Source organism: Thermobia domestica, chromosome 7 (genome assembly GCF_964235325.1).
Source record: "Thermobia domestica chromosome 7, izTheDome1.hap1.1, whole genome shotgun sequence".
NCBI classification, from domain to species: Eukaryota; Metazoa; Arthropoda; class Insecta; order Zygentoma; family Lepismatidae; genus Thermobia; species Thermobia domestica.
Genome location: NC_137460.1, coordinates 292,706,419 through 292,725,089, shown reverse-complemented (window position 1 = coordinate 292,725,089; position 18,671 = coordinate 292,706,419). Strand labels below are relative to the sequence as shown.

The 18,671-nt window shown below is 35.6% G+C and overlaps 1 protein-coding gene across 4 annotated transcripts in view; it reads left to right on the top strand.

Moving 5' to 3' along the window:
* The window catches only part of LOC145691048 (uncharacterized), a 462,802-nt gene that overhangs the window by 172,895 nt on the left and 271,236 nt on the right, over positions 1 to 18,671 (top strand). For 2 of the 4 annotated variants that reach the window (XM_081766666.1, XM_081766664.1), the window contains exon 1: positions 8,589 to 8,722. Coding sequence is in view for 1 of the 4 variants with exons in the window: in XM_081766675.1 (XP_081622801.1) it covers positions 8,557 to 8,656 (100 nt within the window). In the remaining 3 variants the exon portion in view is untranslated. Of the gene's footprint in view, positions 1 to 8,556; positions 8,723 to 8,805; positions 9,684 to 18,671 lie in introns of those variants that run through there. The other 2 variants (XM_081766675.1, XM_081766665.1) reach the window with 2 other exon arrangements.

The following is an 18,671-nucleotide window of genomic DNA, read 5'->3' as shown; positions in this document are numbered from 1 at the left end:
GGAGGAAACAAGGGGGTATTATGATGGCAGTAGAAAATAAGAATGGGAAGGTAGTCAGCGAGAGAAATGAGGTCATAGGAAGGTGGAAAGAATACGTTGAAGACTTATTTGAGTGTAGGGATAATCCGTGTAGCCTAAATGTTGAAGTAGAAAATCAAGTAGGCGAGGATGATAAAGGATTTAGTATTCTTAGGGATGAGTGTGAAAAAGCTATATCCGAAATTAGGAATGGAAATGCAACGGGAAAAAAACATAACCATCGAATTCATTAAAAATATAGGAGACAAGGGAAAGAAAGACGGAAGAGAGTGCAATTGGAAGGGGAGTTCGACAAGGATGCTGCCTCTCGCCAAAACTATTTAATGTCTATCTAGAAGAGATAGTGAAGATTTTACATGATGATGATGGCATTTCGGTAGGAGGTAGAATGATTAGATGCATAAGATTTGCAGACGAGATGGCGCTTGTTGCAGAATCTGAAAAGAAAATCAATAAAATATTAGAAAAAATGAGGAAGGGCTTTGAAGAATATGGGATGAAAATAAATGTTAGAAAGGCAAAAGCCATGGTGATTGGAACGAAGGGGTCTGTGTCAAATGTAAAAGTAGGAGGGTAGAAAATAGAAAAAGTAAATAGTTTTCGATATCTGGGTAGTATTCTTAATAATAACATGAAGTGCGAACGTGAAATAAAATCAAGGATAGGAATGGCGAAAGAAGCCTTTAGGAGGAAGTCTGTTTTGTGAGACCTTGGATAAAGAGTTGAGAAAAAGACTCATAAAATGCTTCGTGTAGAGTGTTGTACTGTATGGGGCGGAAACGTGGACATTACGTAAATGTGATGAAAATCGACTGGAAGCCTTCGAAATGTGGGTGTGGAGAAGAATGGAAAAAATTAGTTGGGTCGAGCGGAAAACGAATGAGAGACTGTAAGAAATGGTGGCTGAAAAAAGAACACTTTTAGGTGTTATTAGGAAGAGAAAGAGAAACTGGTTGGGACATTGCCTAAGAAGAAATTGCATCATGAGGGAAGTCCTAGAGGGTATGGTGGCGGGAAAGAGAGGGAGGGGCGAAGGAGACTGCAATTAATGGATGATATAAAAACAGAAAGATTATACGCGAAGACGAAGAAGTTAGCGGAGGACCGTGGAGCATGGAAGCTTCCCAGCTGCGGCAAGTGACCTGCCAATAAAGGCAGAATACCTATGATGATGATGATGTATGTGTGTTAGGACTACAGGGTTCTTTCATACTATGTAATAAATGTTTTTATGTGCATTGCAAACTGAGTAAAAAGACAAAGTAGACACAAAAATATAAATCAGAGTAGGAGAGCAAGGAAACACTAAAGGGTTGGTTAAAATCCAGTAAAAGCGACTTATCGCTTTTGAAATGCATGTAACAGTGGCATTAATATTGGAGCTGAAGAGAAAACTACACTACAAAGACATGCAGGAAGTAGAAAAGCATATCGACCACGCGAACATATTAGTGGGACAGAAAACTTTAATGTCCTTCACACGTGACTCTGTCACAACAAATAATAAATTAAAGAAGTAGAAGTCATTCTTGCGGCATTCTTAGCCGAGTATAACATTTCTTTTAATGTTATAGAACATTTGTCTCCTTGAATTAAATCATTTTCCCCAGATTCTCATACTGCCGAGCAATAGCGTGTGGTTGGTCAAACGCTACAGAGATTGTAAAACACGTTTTAAGGGAAGAAAGCAAAGCTACGTTATGTTATTTACTAGGGAAAAAGAAATTATCGGCAATTGTAGACGAATCAACAGATACCAGTTGTGCATTGTGCGAGTCTATTCAGAAGACAGAAATGTAACAAATGAATTTATTTTCTTCTTCTTCTTCTTCTTCTTTTTTTTACTTTATTGCGATAAATTAGGTAAGTGCTACTAATTTATGTGACACCTTCGTTCAAGGTTTCGAATCGAAAATTATTCCGTAAAAGGAAAACATTATAGGTTTTGCTTCTGACAGGGCTATTGTCATAATGGGAAAACATCATTCTCTTTCAGTTCTCTTAAAGAGAGACATACCTGTTTTTTTGTTATGAAATACTTTTCTATTCTTTTAACTTATGCTCATTTTATTCTTGTTTTAAGCCTCCACGGGAACCAGAAAATTTGGTTCATGATATTTTCAATTATTAATATATGAGCGTAAAGCGTTTAGAAGCTTTTAAATTTCAGTTTGTCAATATAAAACCCCATTAATTGTTACACCCAAGCCAAACTAGAAGGTTGTATCTTGTGTTAGTTGTTTGTCGAATGTTAGAACAATATGATGCTCTAATTCTTTTCTCTATTCATGCGGTTACCTAGGATAAATTGCTCGTATCCGGTGCTAGTTTTTAATATTGAAATTCCATTAAAATAAATTGTATCTTGAGTTTCTTCAATTTGCTTTACCTATTTTCAATATCTAAAACAAACAGATGCAAAGTGAGGAGTCTCAACTTCATAATCTTAGGTCTTCTATAGTTTCCACATTGCGAATTATCCTCGACTGCTATGTTGAAATTTCTGTCCTCAAGTCTGTATAAATTGCAAATATCGAGTATCGAGATCTACGGATTTCTTTCCTATAAAAGAAATGAATTTGGGGGGCAAAGTACAACTATCTTCTAGCTGAACAAACAAAAGCATTTAAATTACGGTGTCCTGACTTCTATATCGAGTCAGTTCATCAAACTCTAACTCGTTTCTTAATCGATGACTCATTTATTAAGTCATTGCAGGTGTTGGATCACAGTAAAATTCAAGAGGTTCTATCCATTGCTCCACTTGCTTCCCTTTTCCCTCGCTTACTGAAGGATGATGAAATTCAACAAATTGACATAGAGTGGCGATTTCTGCGTAACACATACATTCAATGAATAGAATAAAAACAAAATTAAGAAATCGCTTAAATGTGAAAACAATATGTTGGCTTCTTCACAAGATAAGATTGTTCTCAAAATCGGACTGCCATTCTGTAACAAACTCGTTGTTAAAGAACATTAGTAACGAGAATATGATAGTGAGAAGGCTGGACAGATGACGTGACAATATAAATTCCTTTGTTGGTGAAGGAGGGACCAGCGTTGATGGAAAGTTTATTAAAATGTTATTTAAATGTATTTTGCATTTAGATAATTTAATTATATAAACACGTCCAGTGGCGGCAAATAATGTTCATGGGGACTTTCTACCTCCAAAAGATCACCTAATCATGGGAAACGTTTTCTTTACAAATACTTGCTTTGAAGCAATTAAACTTCAAATTTATGTTTTGAAGGTATTGCTTTATTTTCAAATGAAAGTAATAATGAAATCTGGACTGCTTGTTTTAACCATTGCCCCATTAGTAATGCAAAATTCCCCTTGGATTTACACTGAAAAGCCGCCAATGTATATCTACTGCTTTCTCCGGCTCTTTCTTGTCTTTCTTTATCTTTGAGTTCTCTGCTTTTCCAAGTGATCAGTCGGAGTTCGGCAGTGACCGTTACGGCGAGTGCCTTGTGTTTGGTAGTGCTCTGTGAGGAAGAGAGTTGAGTGGGCTCTCCTATCCACCTACGGTACATTTACATTTTCTCTTACATTTACACGACATACATCTCCGTCTTTTTTCTACTCTTTGTTCTCTTTTCATTTTACACTTCCCACTTTCCTCTAAATTTTTGCCCTCTTCAACTTGGTTTTCAACCCTCTATCACTGTCTGAACTTCTTTTCCGATTTCGACCATTTCCTGACTTTGACTTTTTCCCCGACTATGTCCTTTCTTCCCAATTGTGTCCTGTATTTTATTCATTTTTGGTCTTGAATCATAAATCCTCCGTGTGAGGTACAGATTTAACAATTTTGTACTCGTAGCACGTATGACTAGCGAGCTGGTGCACTACCTACCTATTTGACGACTAATGGTCTACGATAGACTAGACAAGGGGGACGATTTTATCCTCCACATGAAGTGAAGTGAGGAGTAATCAACATATGCCGCGCGCAAAGGTTCCCACTCTCCTCGGGCTCACAACTTCAACTGGCTGGCCTAGCCTCCGTCATCCAGCTTTAAGGGCTGGATGAACGGCTGCTGGCCTCTGATTGGCTGTGGGCATGAGGAGAATCGGGCCTCGGCCCGCGACAATCTGTCAGCTTTATTGTGTTTAGAAGGTACATAAGAAATTGTATACATCAATTGATTATACATGGTATGTGCAATAGCATACAAATAAGGTACCCGACAAATTTTCTTGGAAAGACAATAAACTACTGCGAGGTTGTCACAGTAAATATGCGGCGTGTACTCCCCAAACAACAAGATAGCAGTACAAGCAGTTAAATATTCCATGATTAAAATTGGATATGGGTGAGAGATATTTACACAAAACACAGGTTCTCCTGTATCGAGGACAACAGCAAGAGAAGTCGGTGTAGCGTCCACAAATAACTCAATGCGAGATGTTGCATCTGTCCAAATACGCTGAGGGCGAGATGTGGCACAGGTAATAGTTCGTTCCACAAATTCCGACGGTCCTTGATGTAGAACAGAGTGTGTTACGGGACCGGAGTAATCCATGTAATGTAGCCCGTAAGCACTTGACGGGCATGTCGTGAATATACTAATAAAGGCTAGGGCACTGACTTCCCTATGGAAAGGTACTTTGGTAACACTGATAAGGTATTGTGGGTGAAATCCACTTGAATACCCAAAAAGGTAAGATCTTTGATAGGCGTAAGCAGTGCCGTTTCGCCAGTGGCCGTTGCGGCGAGTGCATCGTGTTTTGTGTGCTCTGTGAGGACGAGAGTTGAGTGGACCTTCCTATACATATCCACTACACTTACAAAAAGGATCTTATAAAATAGAGGAACTGCCCTTACAACAAAATCTTGAAGCCATACGTCACAGTTTCGCCACCCCTACTCTGCCCACTCAGCTCAATAGGATCGCAATGTTTAGAGCCAACAATCATGGCGGAAACGAAAGTAGCCAATCAGACGATGGTAGAAACGAGAGTAGCCAATCAAACGTGCCGATGCTCAGTTGCTTTTTGGCTTCACCGATTTAATAGGATGAAGATACATATGGGCAGATCCTCTATTTATAGAGCTGCCTCGTGACTAAGCGGTTAGTGTACGCGCCTTTGGCGTAGGACATCCGGGTTCGATTCCCGGCGAGAGCTCATGTGGTTCGGATTCCACGTTAATCAGTAGATCCACGTCTCATATAGCCTCGCTGCTGAACGGGACGCTAAACTAAAATCAACTCAACTCCGCCCCTCTATTTATAACATCCTTTACTTACATTCTTTTTTCTCTTTACACGTTCATACATTCCCTTCTTTATTCAACACTTTTTTCCATTCATTTTACACTCCCACTTTTCTCTACTTTTGCCCTTTCCAACTTGGTCTTCAGTCCTCTTTAACTGTTCGAACTTCTCTCACGATTTTGATCTTTACCCTATTGTGTCATTCTTCCATCCTGATTCGGTTTTCCCGATTGTGACATTACCTTTTTCACGTATTTTTTACTTTATCATTCTTATTGCTTTGTACATATCATATACCATTGTACTCATAACTATTTATAATTTTTCCACTAATCAAATCATTTCATTTTACATGTTTAATTACCATTGTAAATTGCCGATAAATCTTATTCAAGACAGTGGCAACGATCAGTGGTACCCCTTTGCTGAGGCTTTATAAACAAACAATGAAGTGAAGTGAAGAGAAGAGAACCTATCTTACTGTTTTGTTGTTACTTCTGTAAATTGCCGCTAGGTCTTATTGAAGACGGAGGCAGGTTTTTCGTGCTTCATAATTTTTAAATAGAGTTCGTCAGTGGCCGTTACGGAGAGTGCATCGTGATTTGTGTGCTCTGTGAGGACGAGACTTGAGTGGGTCATTCTTTCCATATACACTACACTTACACTCTTTTTTCCATTTACCGTTCATACATTCCCTTCTTTTTTCAACACTTTTTTCCATTCATTTTACACTCCCACTTTTCTCTACCTTTTGCCCTGTCCATCTTGGCCTTTAGCTCTCTTTCACTGTTCGCACTTCTCCCTCGATTTTGACCTTTTCTTATTGTGTCGTACTACTCTCCCGATTTGACTTTTCCCCGATTGTGACACTATTTTTTCATGTATTTTTTACTTTATCATACTTATTACTTTGTACATGTCTTTTACCTTTGTACTCATCTTATTACTTTTATCATTTTCCTACTAATCAAATCATTACATTTTACACGTTAAATTACCTTTGTGAATTGCCGGTAAGTTTTTTTCAAGACAGTGGCAACGTTCTTTTGCGCCACTTCTGTGACGCTTGTACAAACAAACAAAAGACGGAGGCAATCTCTCTGCGTCATTTTTATCGCAACAGGAACAGGCAGTGATGCCAGTTGGCGGGAAATTTCCCGTAAAACAGGAAATTCTGAGCACTGCCGGGAATGCGGGAATTTTTCTTTAAAGTAGGCTGAAAACGGGAAATTCTGACATCCTCAACTTTTCTGTATATGTTTTATCATTCATTCATTTTTCTTCTTTTGCTCTTCTCTCTTTCTCTCACATGAACAATTTCTTCATTGACTTATCTCAATGTTGACCAACTAAGCAGGCATATAGCCAGCACAAAAGACTAGTAAAGACAAAATGAAATAAAAGTGCTCTGGTACTATGGACTCCTGCTGCGAACAGACCGTGTGTAAATACCTGATCTTTTCGCTGTGCAACCCTCCCCCTCGCACACGTGAAACTGGTTTATTGCTTCCAAAACAAAGGGGTACAGTTGTCTGGTGGTTCTGTGTTTTGGCACGCACACAGGTGTCACTGCTATGTTTCGATAATGAAAGGAAATATCAAACCCATCCTATACATATGATCGGAAAAAGCGAACAGAGGGAGACAAAAATTGTAGCAGACTAAGTTTCCCGCGCGGGGCCATTGTAAAGTATAAATATTTGATAATGTCATGTAGATGCTCTTAGACCATTCCAACTTGTCCTTATCATTTTTCACCAGGGGCATATGTAAGATGTTTCACATGATGAAAGAAAACAATACTTCATACTGTTATCATTTGTTGTAGGCCCACTTATGAAGTTGTTTTCCATAGAAGCATAGCCCACTTTTCGAAATAATCCCTTTGTGTCACAGAAGAGTCTAATTTAATCATGTTTCGTGCTAGGATAAAAGAGAGAAGTGCGAAATTTGTTTCGCGGTAATTTTTTTTTTATTTTTTAAATATGAGTGAGAGTAAGAAGCGAGATAAAACTAATAGATCTAACAAGGAGTGGCTTTCGGATCCACAATTTAATAGGGGTTACAGTCCGTGTCGGACCAAAGCTAGGTATAAGACCTTTAACGTCGAGCTCTTTTGTAGTAAAAGTGAGCTTTAGTATCACACTAAAAAAACTTTAAGCATCTAGTTAATGTAATGCAATAGCAAAATACCTTGTCTATTGCTACAGCTTTTTTTCTTAGCAAGGAACAAGTAATGAGAAGCAACACAAAAATCTTGTTAAGACCAGAAAATTGTTTCTTTGCCGAACACAACATTCCCTTCCAAACCATAAAGAAAAACATGGTGTTCGTTAAAAAAAAGTTCACAGTGTTCTTGATTTTTTTTTAATATTGTGCCAGCATCTTTTGTGATATTATCATGCATAACTGCAAGTAGTGGCTTCTATGTTAAGAGAATGAGTTCAACTGCACGTTATAGACCCTCTAAAGTGATATTTTTCAAAATTATTTATCACCAGGTGTTATAAATTGTATCTATTTTAGTTGGCGGGAAATTTTGGGTCTAATCAAGAAATTTCATGGCTTCGGACGGGAAATTTCATGGCTTCACTGTTACAAAATTGGCATCACTGGGAACAGGAAGAGAAACAAGACTAGTAAAAGTGGTGCATGAGGCCACTAAACATATGAGAAAAGGGGAGAACACGAAATGGTTTAGGAGAGTTAGGAAATTAGAAGGAAAGTATGATCAAACTACCCGCTGGCATAAAGAAGAAAATTATAAAAATTGGGAAAAAATCACAGAAAAAACATTTAAAGAGAAAGCGCAGGAAAAGTGGTATGAAGAAGTTGTTAAGAAGAGCTGTTTGAAAGGAATATACACACATAAAAAGCGTTATGAGAAAATAAATTATATGAACAACGATTTACGAAGCATTTTACTTTTCAAAGCCAGGTCAGGGAGCCTTGAAACAGGGGTAAGATTGAAAAAATTTAAAGAAGTGGACGAAAAATGTCAATTATGTTTTAAAGAAAATGAAACATTAGAACACTTATTGTTAAAATGTGAAGAAACCCAAAAAATCAGGGAAAAATGGAAATGGATCGATGAAATGAAAGAGGAAGGAAATTTGGTTAAATTAGTTTGGAGGCTAGGCTTTAATGTAAATGGAAGGGAACTAAGTGAGAAAGAAATAGAAAAAAAACAAAGAACTTCTTGAATTTTGGTGGAAAAAGAAAATGGAAAACGTTAAATGAAAAAAAAAGAGCAGTACTTACTTTTCTTTTTATTTTTCTTTTTTTCAGGATCCAAACTTCCGAAGAGAAGGAAGGAAAATACCTTGAACCTGAACCTGAAGACAAGACAAGACAACTGATCAATCTGGCAATTCTGTATATGTCATAAAGCGTACATTCCCAGCCGTCTCTCTCATCTGAGTATATAAATTATAAATATATATTTACGAATGAGGTTAGTATTTCATGAAAACTTTTTTTACTTTAACGACCCTTCTCATTGTTCCGAATATTTTTCGCCGGGCCACATGACAATATCCAACGTAGTATAAATGAAATTCAAGACATTCACTCGAAATTATTGTTAATAAATTCGTAGTAAGCTCTTGCAAAAACCTTCTACAGTTTGCGTGATAATATGGGCTTCAATAATAAGAATAATAAGAAGAGTCATATACAGTGCAAAATTGAGATTTATTATAGAGATCCAGAGTTGGTTCAGGATCCTTCAATGTCGATTCATTAATTTTCACCTTAACTCCATCTGTTCTCACGCCTATTATCTGTATTTACAACGATCTGTTATCTGGCATTTTATGATCGTCTCTGAAGATTCATCTCATTCGTCCATAAGAATAATATATAATGCAAACTGCACATGTGCTATACGGATTAATAAATTTGTAAAATTTACGTAAGAAGTTTCGGTAAATGTTTAGCAGACGGGGTCCAAAAGGCGTAAAAAATGCAAAATTTAAGAGGGAAATTGAAGATGCAAGTACTTAGACGTAACATACCCCAACCAATAGAATAGTAACCTGAACTAACCTATTATTAATAGAAATAAGGAAAATGCTATCACTTTCGTAAAATATGCTGGATCCCGACACTAATATAATCTAATTTCAAGTAACCTAAACTAATTTAATGTGAACAGAAAATATCGAAATTATAACATTTTTTAGAAAGAATACCCTTCTGCTAAACATTATCCGAAATATTTAATAATATTCTTATAGAGTATTGTGGACATAATTGAAATATGATGTGCATGATATCTGAGATGCGTATTTACTAGGAAATATAGAAATGAGAGTGGAAAGTGGTATTTACGTATTCTGCCTTAAGGTTATTACAGATGTATGTGTACTTGGTGTTGGTTTACTTTGGAGCATCACATTTTGGAAGATTTGCAGGTAAAGTTCAGTACTTTGCGTGAAAAGACATATTTATAAAGAATAAATTACTGCAAGACATAGAACTAAACACAAAGTAATACACCTGTATTTTATGTCTATAAGTTAAGGTTACCAGTATAAAATCTCAACAGGTGCTTCACTACCGGTAAAATAAGTGAGTGCATATGAGAAATGACTATATGAACGTATGCTTACCTACAATAACTAAAATTCGAATGCGGAACTTAAAAAGTATTCCACTCCTTTTTTGGGATTTTTAATTGATAATCACTTGAACTGGCACGACCCTATCCTTAAGATGGAATCTAGAGCTAGTAAAGGAGTTTATCTAATTCGTAGATTATGGTTGTGCGTAAGTTTAAATGTTTTTAGAACTGTTTATTTGCGTAAATTCTCATTTAAGCTGTGGCACGACAATTTGGGGTCGTCAGTCCTCCATTGTATCGTATTGTATTGTATTGCATTAAAAGCCTGTTGAAAATACAAAAGATATGTGTAAGGTTAATGGTCGGTCTCCTTAGTCGTCCACATTGTAGGTCAACCTTCGTTAAATTAGGAATTATGGCAGTACCTGCAATTTTCATATACCAATGTTTGGCTTACATCAAGGAAAACAATTATATTTACAATGAATTAGGGTACTCTCTTTTATTCAAACTAAAAACAGGAATCGTTTAGGATTATTTAGATGTTAATATAGTAAGGCACAAAAGACCTTTTACTACTTGTCAATTAAATTTTATAATTTTCTTCCTATATTTCTAAGAGAACTTATATTTGTGGATTTTAAAAAAACAAGTACAGAAATTACTTATTAATAATTGTATATATAGTGTTGAAGAATTTTTGAACTCAAAATTGATAGTTTTAATATTTGCGTCTGTTATCCAGTGATCTTTGTTTACACTATGGTATATTATGGTATGTTATATATTTAACTCTAAAATTCTCAACTTTTATCTATTTCTGATGATTGTAATACATCTGATGTTCTCAGATATTTCTGCAATAAAGTTTGTGATTATTATTATTATTACTTTCAACCGACGGTGTATTTGTACATAGTGTACTCAAGTTGTATTTTATGTTTACAAGTTGAACGCTAGTAGTATGAAACCATGACAAGTGGTACTGAAACCCGTATCATTGCTAAAACTTACTTGTTTTCAATACCCTCGTTTAAGTATATACCCACTGTCTCTGACGCCCCCGTTTCCATGGGAGACCCTCTCGGTGACGCTCGGGCCCTTCAGCTTCGCCCTGCCCTGGCTTGATTAGGTAAGATTGATGGTTTAGGTGGCCACCTAGTTCAAGGTTTTTTTCTCTTGCACTGTAGTTGTTATACATACATATGAACGCTGTATTTATACGCTAACCCTAAAAGAATTAAAATTTTCCAAATTTGCTAATGATTGCCCCCATGAGAAATAACTATACCATTTGAATAATGTTCATGTCCCCAGTGCAAATCATTTAGGAAGCAATACGAAAAATTGGTGAAAGAATTCTAGTTTCTGAACAATTATTTCGAGTGGTGCACCGAAAGTAAAACTACAAGATGTAGTGTGTGAAATGGTTATAATAAAGTACAACTGATATTGTATTAGAGTACTTTATGAACTATCGAAGTAATGTGTGGTTTAACTTCCGACACGGATTTCTACGTTTTTTTTTTTTTTTTTTTTTTTTTTTTAATAGAGGAAAATTAAGTGTTATACAGTTTCTTTCACGTCAAGCAACCGTAGAGCACAGTGTATAGACTCTTGGTATGTCCGTCAAGTTGGCCCGTACTAATTTGTCCCACCAAAATTATAAATTATACGACCACCAATTTCGAAGTTATCATGGAGAGCCAGATCATGCCGGTAGCCAGCCGATAAATGTAGGGGGGCGGCTGAAGATAGGAGGCAGATCCAACCATATTATAGTTGATCACCATATATTTCATTTGCAAGCTACCGCGAAAATTTTGGGATGTAACAGAATTTACGGGGTGCCCGGCCCCGCCTGGACCAGCTTGAAGTCAAGTTGGCCCGCACATTTTATCTTTCTGTGCAATTGAAAACAAAACGGGGCGCGGTGGCTTGGGGTCCCTGGTTTGATCCCAGCTCGCGCCGTGTGGACTTTGTGTTGAACAAACACCGTGATCGTGGGTTTTCTTCATTCCAGCATTCACTCATCTCTCATCAACACCGTCTCCTTTAGCCTAATCGGCATAATTGTGATACGTGAAACTTGAAGGTTTCATTTTTCTAATTTAAACGATAGCAAAAATTCATACAAAATATTAGGAATCTGCGCAAGAAAAATTAATACTTTTATCCCACCAATTTAGAGAAATTTGAATCTTATGGCGAGTCAAACTGGCCGACGATATTCTTGCAGAGTACTAGAAAGGATAAAGCAAAGCATTATAAAAAAACAATTGATTAGGTAGGCAGTACATTAAATAGATATCATTGGCTTTTTAGAACTTTGTTGGGGGAGAGAGGTCAAACATCTACACATGTTGTTGACCCCAAAATATTTTATGAGTAGTTGATTCTTTTCTCCAACAGTCTGTGATTATGTAGAGTATTAATTTTTATTATGGAACTCGTTCAAAGGATTGGTTTGGTGTGAAGTCATCATCATCTACTCATATCTCCGTTTCGGTAACAGAATTTAAATTCTAATTTTGCCGATACAAATTGATACAAACTCAAGCATCAATAATAATCACCAGAAAAATGTGTATTTAATGGAACCAGTCAATATTCGTTGTAAAGTGTTGGCGTCGTAGTTAAAAAGTACGATTATGCTGACTACCTTCAAATCAAATGGATCCACGCATTTGAGTTAACACTTCAAATTTACCGAATTGGTAGAGGTTCAATTTTAATTTTTTGTTTCAAATTGTGCAGATCTAGACAGTTCCCATTTGAATTCTAAACAAGCGCTTGCATTGGAAGATTTGACATGGTGACAAATTGGCTGTTCGTTAAATAACAACCTATAATCTTTATTCATACATGATTTTCCCGCTGCAGGTTATATGCAAATTTCTCCTGCCCTTTTTACTAATTCAAGAGAATCGGTTTTACGCATGCTTGTTCGATTCGAATGAAAAAAAATTGGCGTTCCCGCCCAGACGGCAATGAAAGTTGAAATTTCTACAAACAAATTCTAATTTTGGTAATAGAAATTAATATATATTTGTCACAAGTTCTTGGTAACATTTAAATTGAAATTTGTAAAAGAAATGTATTACGCGATCCAATTTTGACATCAAGTTGGCCCGAGCAATAAAAACTCAAATATCGCTAAATTATTGGAAGGTAGGAATTTAATTTTAGTAGTACAAATTGGTACATATTGGTTACAAATTTTTGGTAATGTTTTGGTTCGAATTGAAAAAAAGAATTACTTGTGCGGGCCAATTAACGTCTAGCTGATCCGCCATAGAAAATTCAGATTTTTCGAAATTGATTGGGGTACGAAATGCTAATTTTGGTGGTAGATATTGGGTACAACTTTTTAGTACTGCTTTGGTTTGAATTGGAAAGAAAATAAATTTTGCGGACCAGCTAGAAGTCAGGCTTACCCTGCATTAATACTTTAAATTTTTCGAAGTAAGTAGAGGTAGAAACTCTTAATTTTGGTGGTACAAGTTGGTATATATTGAATACAAATTTTTAGCACCGCTTCGGTTTGAAATTTAAAGATAAATATATTGTGCGGGCCAGCTTGACGTCACGCTGGCCCTCCATGAAATATTCAACTTTTTCGAAATTGGTGGGAGTACAAATTCTAAATTATTTTGTACAAAGTTTAAGTACCGTTTTGGTTTGTATTGGAAAGAAAAATAAACCCTGCCAGCTTGACGTCAAGCTGGCTTTCCATGAAAAACTCAAATTTTTCGAAATTGCTGAGGATACAAATTCTAATTTTGGTTCTAAAAATTGATACTTATTGGGTACAAATTTTAGGTAAGGTTTTCATTCGAACTTTAAATTTGTGCGGGCTAATTTCATGGACATCCCTTGGAAAGCTAATCAGAGTACCGGTTTACGAAAGTCAAGGGTTTAGATGCGAAACCATTAATTTTTGGTAATGTAGTAAATAGACCTATACACTGGAGAATTATTAATTGTCCATTTCCGGAATTGTAAGTAATGCCGATGATGAGTGGTGTACGGTAGTGCGTAAGTATAGCTACAAATTGACGAGAGGGTTGGAACTTCATCATATTAAGATAAATAAAACGTTATTTAAATTGAGATGAAGACAAAGAACTCAGCCCTCCGGAGATTCTAACCCCCTTCACTTGCTCAACTTTTTTTTTATTGTAAAGTTAGGATTACTCCTTTTTTGTCGCCACCTTTGTTTGTAAAGTGTAAAAAAGGTAGGAAACACCGAGCTCTGCGGGGTTCAAACCACTCTCGCTCTGCTACGTTTTGTTGAGATAATGTTCGTGCATTTTACTGACCACTTAGCGGAGAATATTTGGTGTTTTCGCAGAAGGCGTCTTAACATGAAGCTTCAGCGGCAAATGCAAGTGCACAACTTAAACTGATTCCTCAAGGTATAGAAATTGAATGCAAAGACAAAGAAGCATGTTTTTCATATACTTGTTTACGGATCCGTATAGTAAATCTGTACGCAACGTAAAATAGTCAAACTAACTTCTGCTAAGTAATCAGCAAATAGAACAAATTCTCTATAACTCAGGCAAGTAGTGTGAATCTAGTAAAAACGCTCGGCGGTTCGAGTATGCATCTCTAGGAGAAGGGACATCAGCCACTCTGCATTTCCTCATAAACGATAAGGGTGGAAGCACGAGACAGGCATTTCCAGGAATGCAGTCTTTTTTCTTTTTCTTTTTTTTTTCTAAGCTTGTGTCTATTTGATGCAGGCCTACCTTACTGTTGGATCGAAAAAGAATTACAATTTAAATTAGATCACTCATTCCATTAATATTTGGTTTGGTTAAATTCTAAATATATGTCCTCCTTCGTCTAAAGAAAACTTTTTCTATATTAAAATAATTAGAACTCGAAATGCAAACATATTAGATCGAAACATCTAAATATGAATATTATGTGTCACACTTCGCCGGGAAGCTTCACATTTCCTCTTTATTTTGGTGTATAATTGTTTGTGTACTAGGCCTACGTATTGCATACAATTCACTAAAAATAAAACGTTAAGGGACGTACATGCAAAAAGAAAGCATACGAACTATATTTTATTGATCTATAATTGAAAAGATCCCTCATTATTTTCATTCCCCTATATTGTATTGATTCATAATGTGAACTCTTCATAAATGAAAAAAAAAAAAAAAAGTCGAAGCGAGTTCCTTTAATAATTGTGACTTTTGTGGTGGAATTTTGTGTGAAATATGCTTTCCTGAGTTCAGTCTAGTATTTACATATTTTCAAAAGATTACTGCATGGATCCCACCTTTATATAATCAACTGCTCGCCCATTATTTTCATAAATTCAGAAGAAATAGCTTGTTGCTAGTAGTCTGTTATACATTATGGAAAAATTGAGCAGAACTATTGAAATGTGTGATATGACTCTTGCATCAGAAAAGATTACCGGTACCTTAGCTAAACTCCTGTTCCAAATTTGGGGGTGTTCTAACATGAGATATATTCTCTCGCCCTTTTTGCCGTAAGCAACATTCACATGGCTATCGGATGGGAAAACCAACAGAAGAGTAAATTATCTTTTTCGCGTGATAGAGTAATTAAATTATGTTCTATGTATTCTACAGCATAATCCAAGATTGCTAACCCCATGTAATAATGAAAGATAACACAAAATAGAAAACATTTGAATTACGTTCTTATACTATTTTTGATATATATTTTTTAATATCTTGTAATCTCTTTCACCTATCTCATGTAACCGTGAAATATTGTTTACCCAAATCCACTAGCTAAAGTATACTCAATATTATTTCTTCATTAAATTAACTGTGTCTTTTTTAGATTACCTTGTATTTAAGTTAATAATCTTAACACATTTATTCTCAACATCTAATATCTCATCATTGGTTAGTTTCTGTCTTCTCTTATAATACTTCCTGTTTTTATTGTGTCTTCTATTTCTCCCCTTGTTATTATCTTTTCCAGATTCGTAGGTGAACTATGTTGTCTCGTGTAAATTTATATAAAACTCCTTCATAATCTGTCAATAGTTTGTAATCACTAGTATTCCGTGAATCAATCTAATTTTCTTTTTTAGATTACTTGTCTTCAATTGCTGCTTTTTTTTAACGTAATTTGAAGTACTTGTTCATGTGCTAGGTTGTAACTAAAAGCTTTCTGTAGGTTGCTCGACAGTTCTTCTAATACTTCATTTAAAGATTTGTAATGCAATGTGTCCAATGCCAATACTTCATACAAGGCTTGCACTTGACTCTTGTCTAATATGGAAGATGTTGTACTTGCTGTTTCAATTCTTGTACATTTTGATTAACTTGATCTATATGTAGTTCGTTTATTTCTGTATGCAGTTTTTGTTGTATACAAACTTTAGCAAATTTGATGGATTCCAGCGCATTTGAAAGATCTCTTGTCGTAAGCTGAGCAATTTTATCTAACATGTAAGCGTTGACAATTCCGTCACTTAATAAACTTTACTTTGCCTTTCTGATGATTCTGACGATATTGAGGAACTTAATTTCTGCCTTGTACTTCCTCGTGTGTTACTAGGATTTGAAGAATGCCAAGATCTTGGAGAGTTACTAGCATTTGTAATATACGGTGATCTGCCTTTTACTATTTTCGTTTATCTTATTCCACTAGGTTGCATCAGATTAACTTGAAGCTGATTTCATTCACTCGCGATGTTGAATACGATCCGTGTTTTCTACATCTGTAGCAATATCAAATACGTGTTGAAAATTGAAAGAGGTAGATGTCAAAATCCATCTTCGAGCTACATTATTTTCCATTCCAAACACAAACTTGTCTCGTGAAGAATTTTCTAAATACGTATCAGAGTTGCAGTATGCAGCTTGGTTTTCTAATTTTATCTCATTTTGTTCAACCGTCTGAAGTTTATGTTGAATAAACTTACGAAACTTGAACCTTTTAGCTGTTTCGTTAGTCTTAATTCCATAATGCTGCAACGTAAATCCTTTAAATTCTTCATATGACTTTTGTGCAGTTTTATCTGGAGTGCACGAGTTTCGAAATTCTTCGTAAGCTTTTCCACCCGTAACTGCTAAAAAGTTGCTATATTCCTATCCTCAGGTAAGGCTGGTGATAATGCCACTTGTCCAAATCTTTCAATGTAAATTTGTTTTTTTCCTATCTAAACGTCAAGAGGCTCGAAAGTGCTAAATGCAGCCGTTGTTAGTATTTAAATGTGTAATGTTCTTTACTACAGACTGCGCCAATTGTTATGCTTACCTATTTTTTTACTGTTTTTTATTATTTTGTAATCTCTTTCATCTATCTAATTGAACCGTAAAATATTGTATATTCAAATCCACTAGCTACCATATACTCCATGATATTTCTTCATTAAATTAACTATGACCTCGAATTACCTTTTATTTAACTTAATAATCTTAGCACATTTATTCTCAACACCGTACTGTTTTAAGTAATCAGAATCTCGTGAACTTCCTGTATAATATTTACCCTTGAACTAATTCAACACTTTACTCAAATATTTCGCTCAATTTTACATAAACATAGTCACATTTATTTAGCAACATTCTTCTTGTTCTCTCTCATAAGTATGTTACATACGTAAAGCAATACATTCCTAACTGACGCATTTATACGTGATTAGCACTCAGTGTTAATATGCCATTCGAGTAATGAAGTGTTACAGTGATGAATTCAGAAGATTTCTCAATGAGATTGAAAGGCATACCGCGAAAGCACTGGCAACCCTTGTTGACTTCCATCTCAAAAAATTTAGGGAGAATTTCGTAGCTTTGGGAAGTGGGATTCACTGTCATAGAAGAAGAAATTCCTTTGGCAGTTTTGCAGGAGATTACCTGGCAAAGTACATAAAGTTCGAAAAGCAACGTCTGACTCAAACCAATATTTATAAAACAGAACGAAAATAGTATAATATTCTTTATTTTTATGGTAGGAAAAAATGACTATTTCCTTTTTTTGTATAAAGAAATATAACCGTTTAAATCGTGAAAGAAACGATTAAAATTTGATAATCATCTATTTTAGTAAAATAAAATTATTTTAGAAGTTTGGTTAAGTATAAATATAACATACATCGCTCAACTTTCTATTTAACTTTAATTGTGAAAAGAAATTAAATTTTTCATTTTCATATATTGGCGATAGGACTGTTCGATATTAAGGTTTGGTTATATTGAATTTCGTGTTATAAATATCGAAAAACACAATTACATCGCAAAACTAAAATAGCAAGAAAGCGGATCTAGTTTTATGAAATGGTTCAGTTCAGTAAAATATAAAATACACCTACGGCTATAAAACGTTTGTTCTCTCGTTAGTTTAAGGTACATGTACGCTGAACTGCAAAAAGAAAAAAATCTTTAAGTTTTACGTCCCACGTGTATCTCCGCTAGTCTTAAGGACACGGTGATGAAGAATGCTGAAAGTGGGAGGAAACGGAAGTACCCTGAAAAACCTATGAGCAGGGTGTTTGTGCACCAAAAATCACTTTTCGTGGGATGAGATCGAACCAAGAACCCCATGCGACAGAAGTTAATCCTTTGCCACTGAGTCAACGTGACCCCTGGATCATAAGAATGTTGTGTTGGCATATACCCAATTATATCACTGTATAAGAGATCTCTGTGTGGTCCCTGCTTAACCTGAGACTCTTCTGTGCGAATGATCCGTTCGTTTCTGGTAAGATCTTAGGTTGCTAGAATCCAAAATTAGTCAGTACTTCCATGTTACAAATAACATCGGTACTAAAATGGATGGTATACTTCAATATTCCCAGGAAACAACGTAAGTTACTAGAAAAAAAGGAATCTAG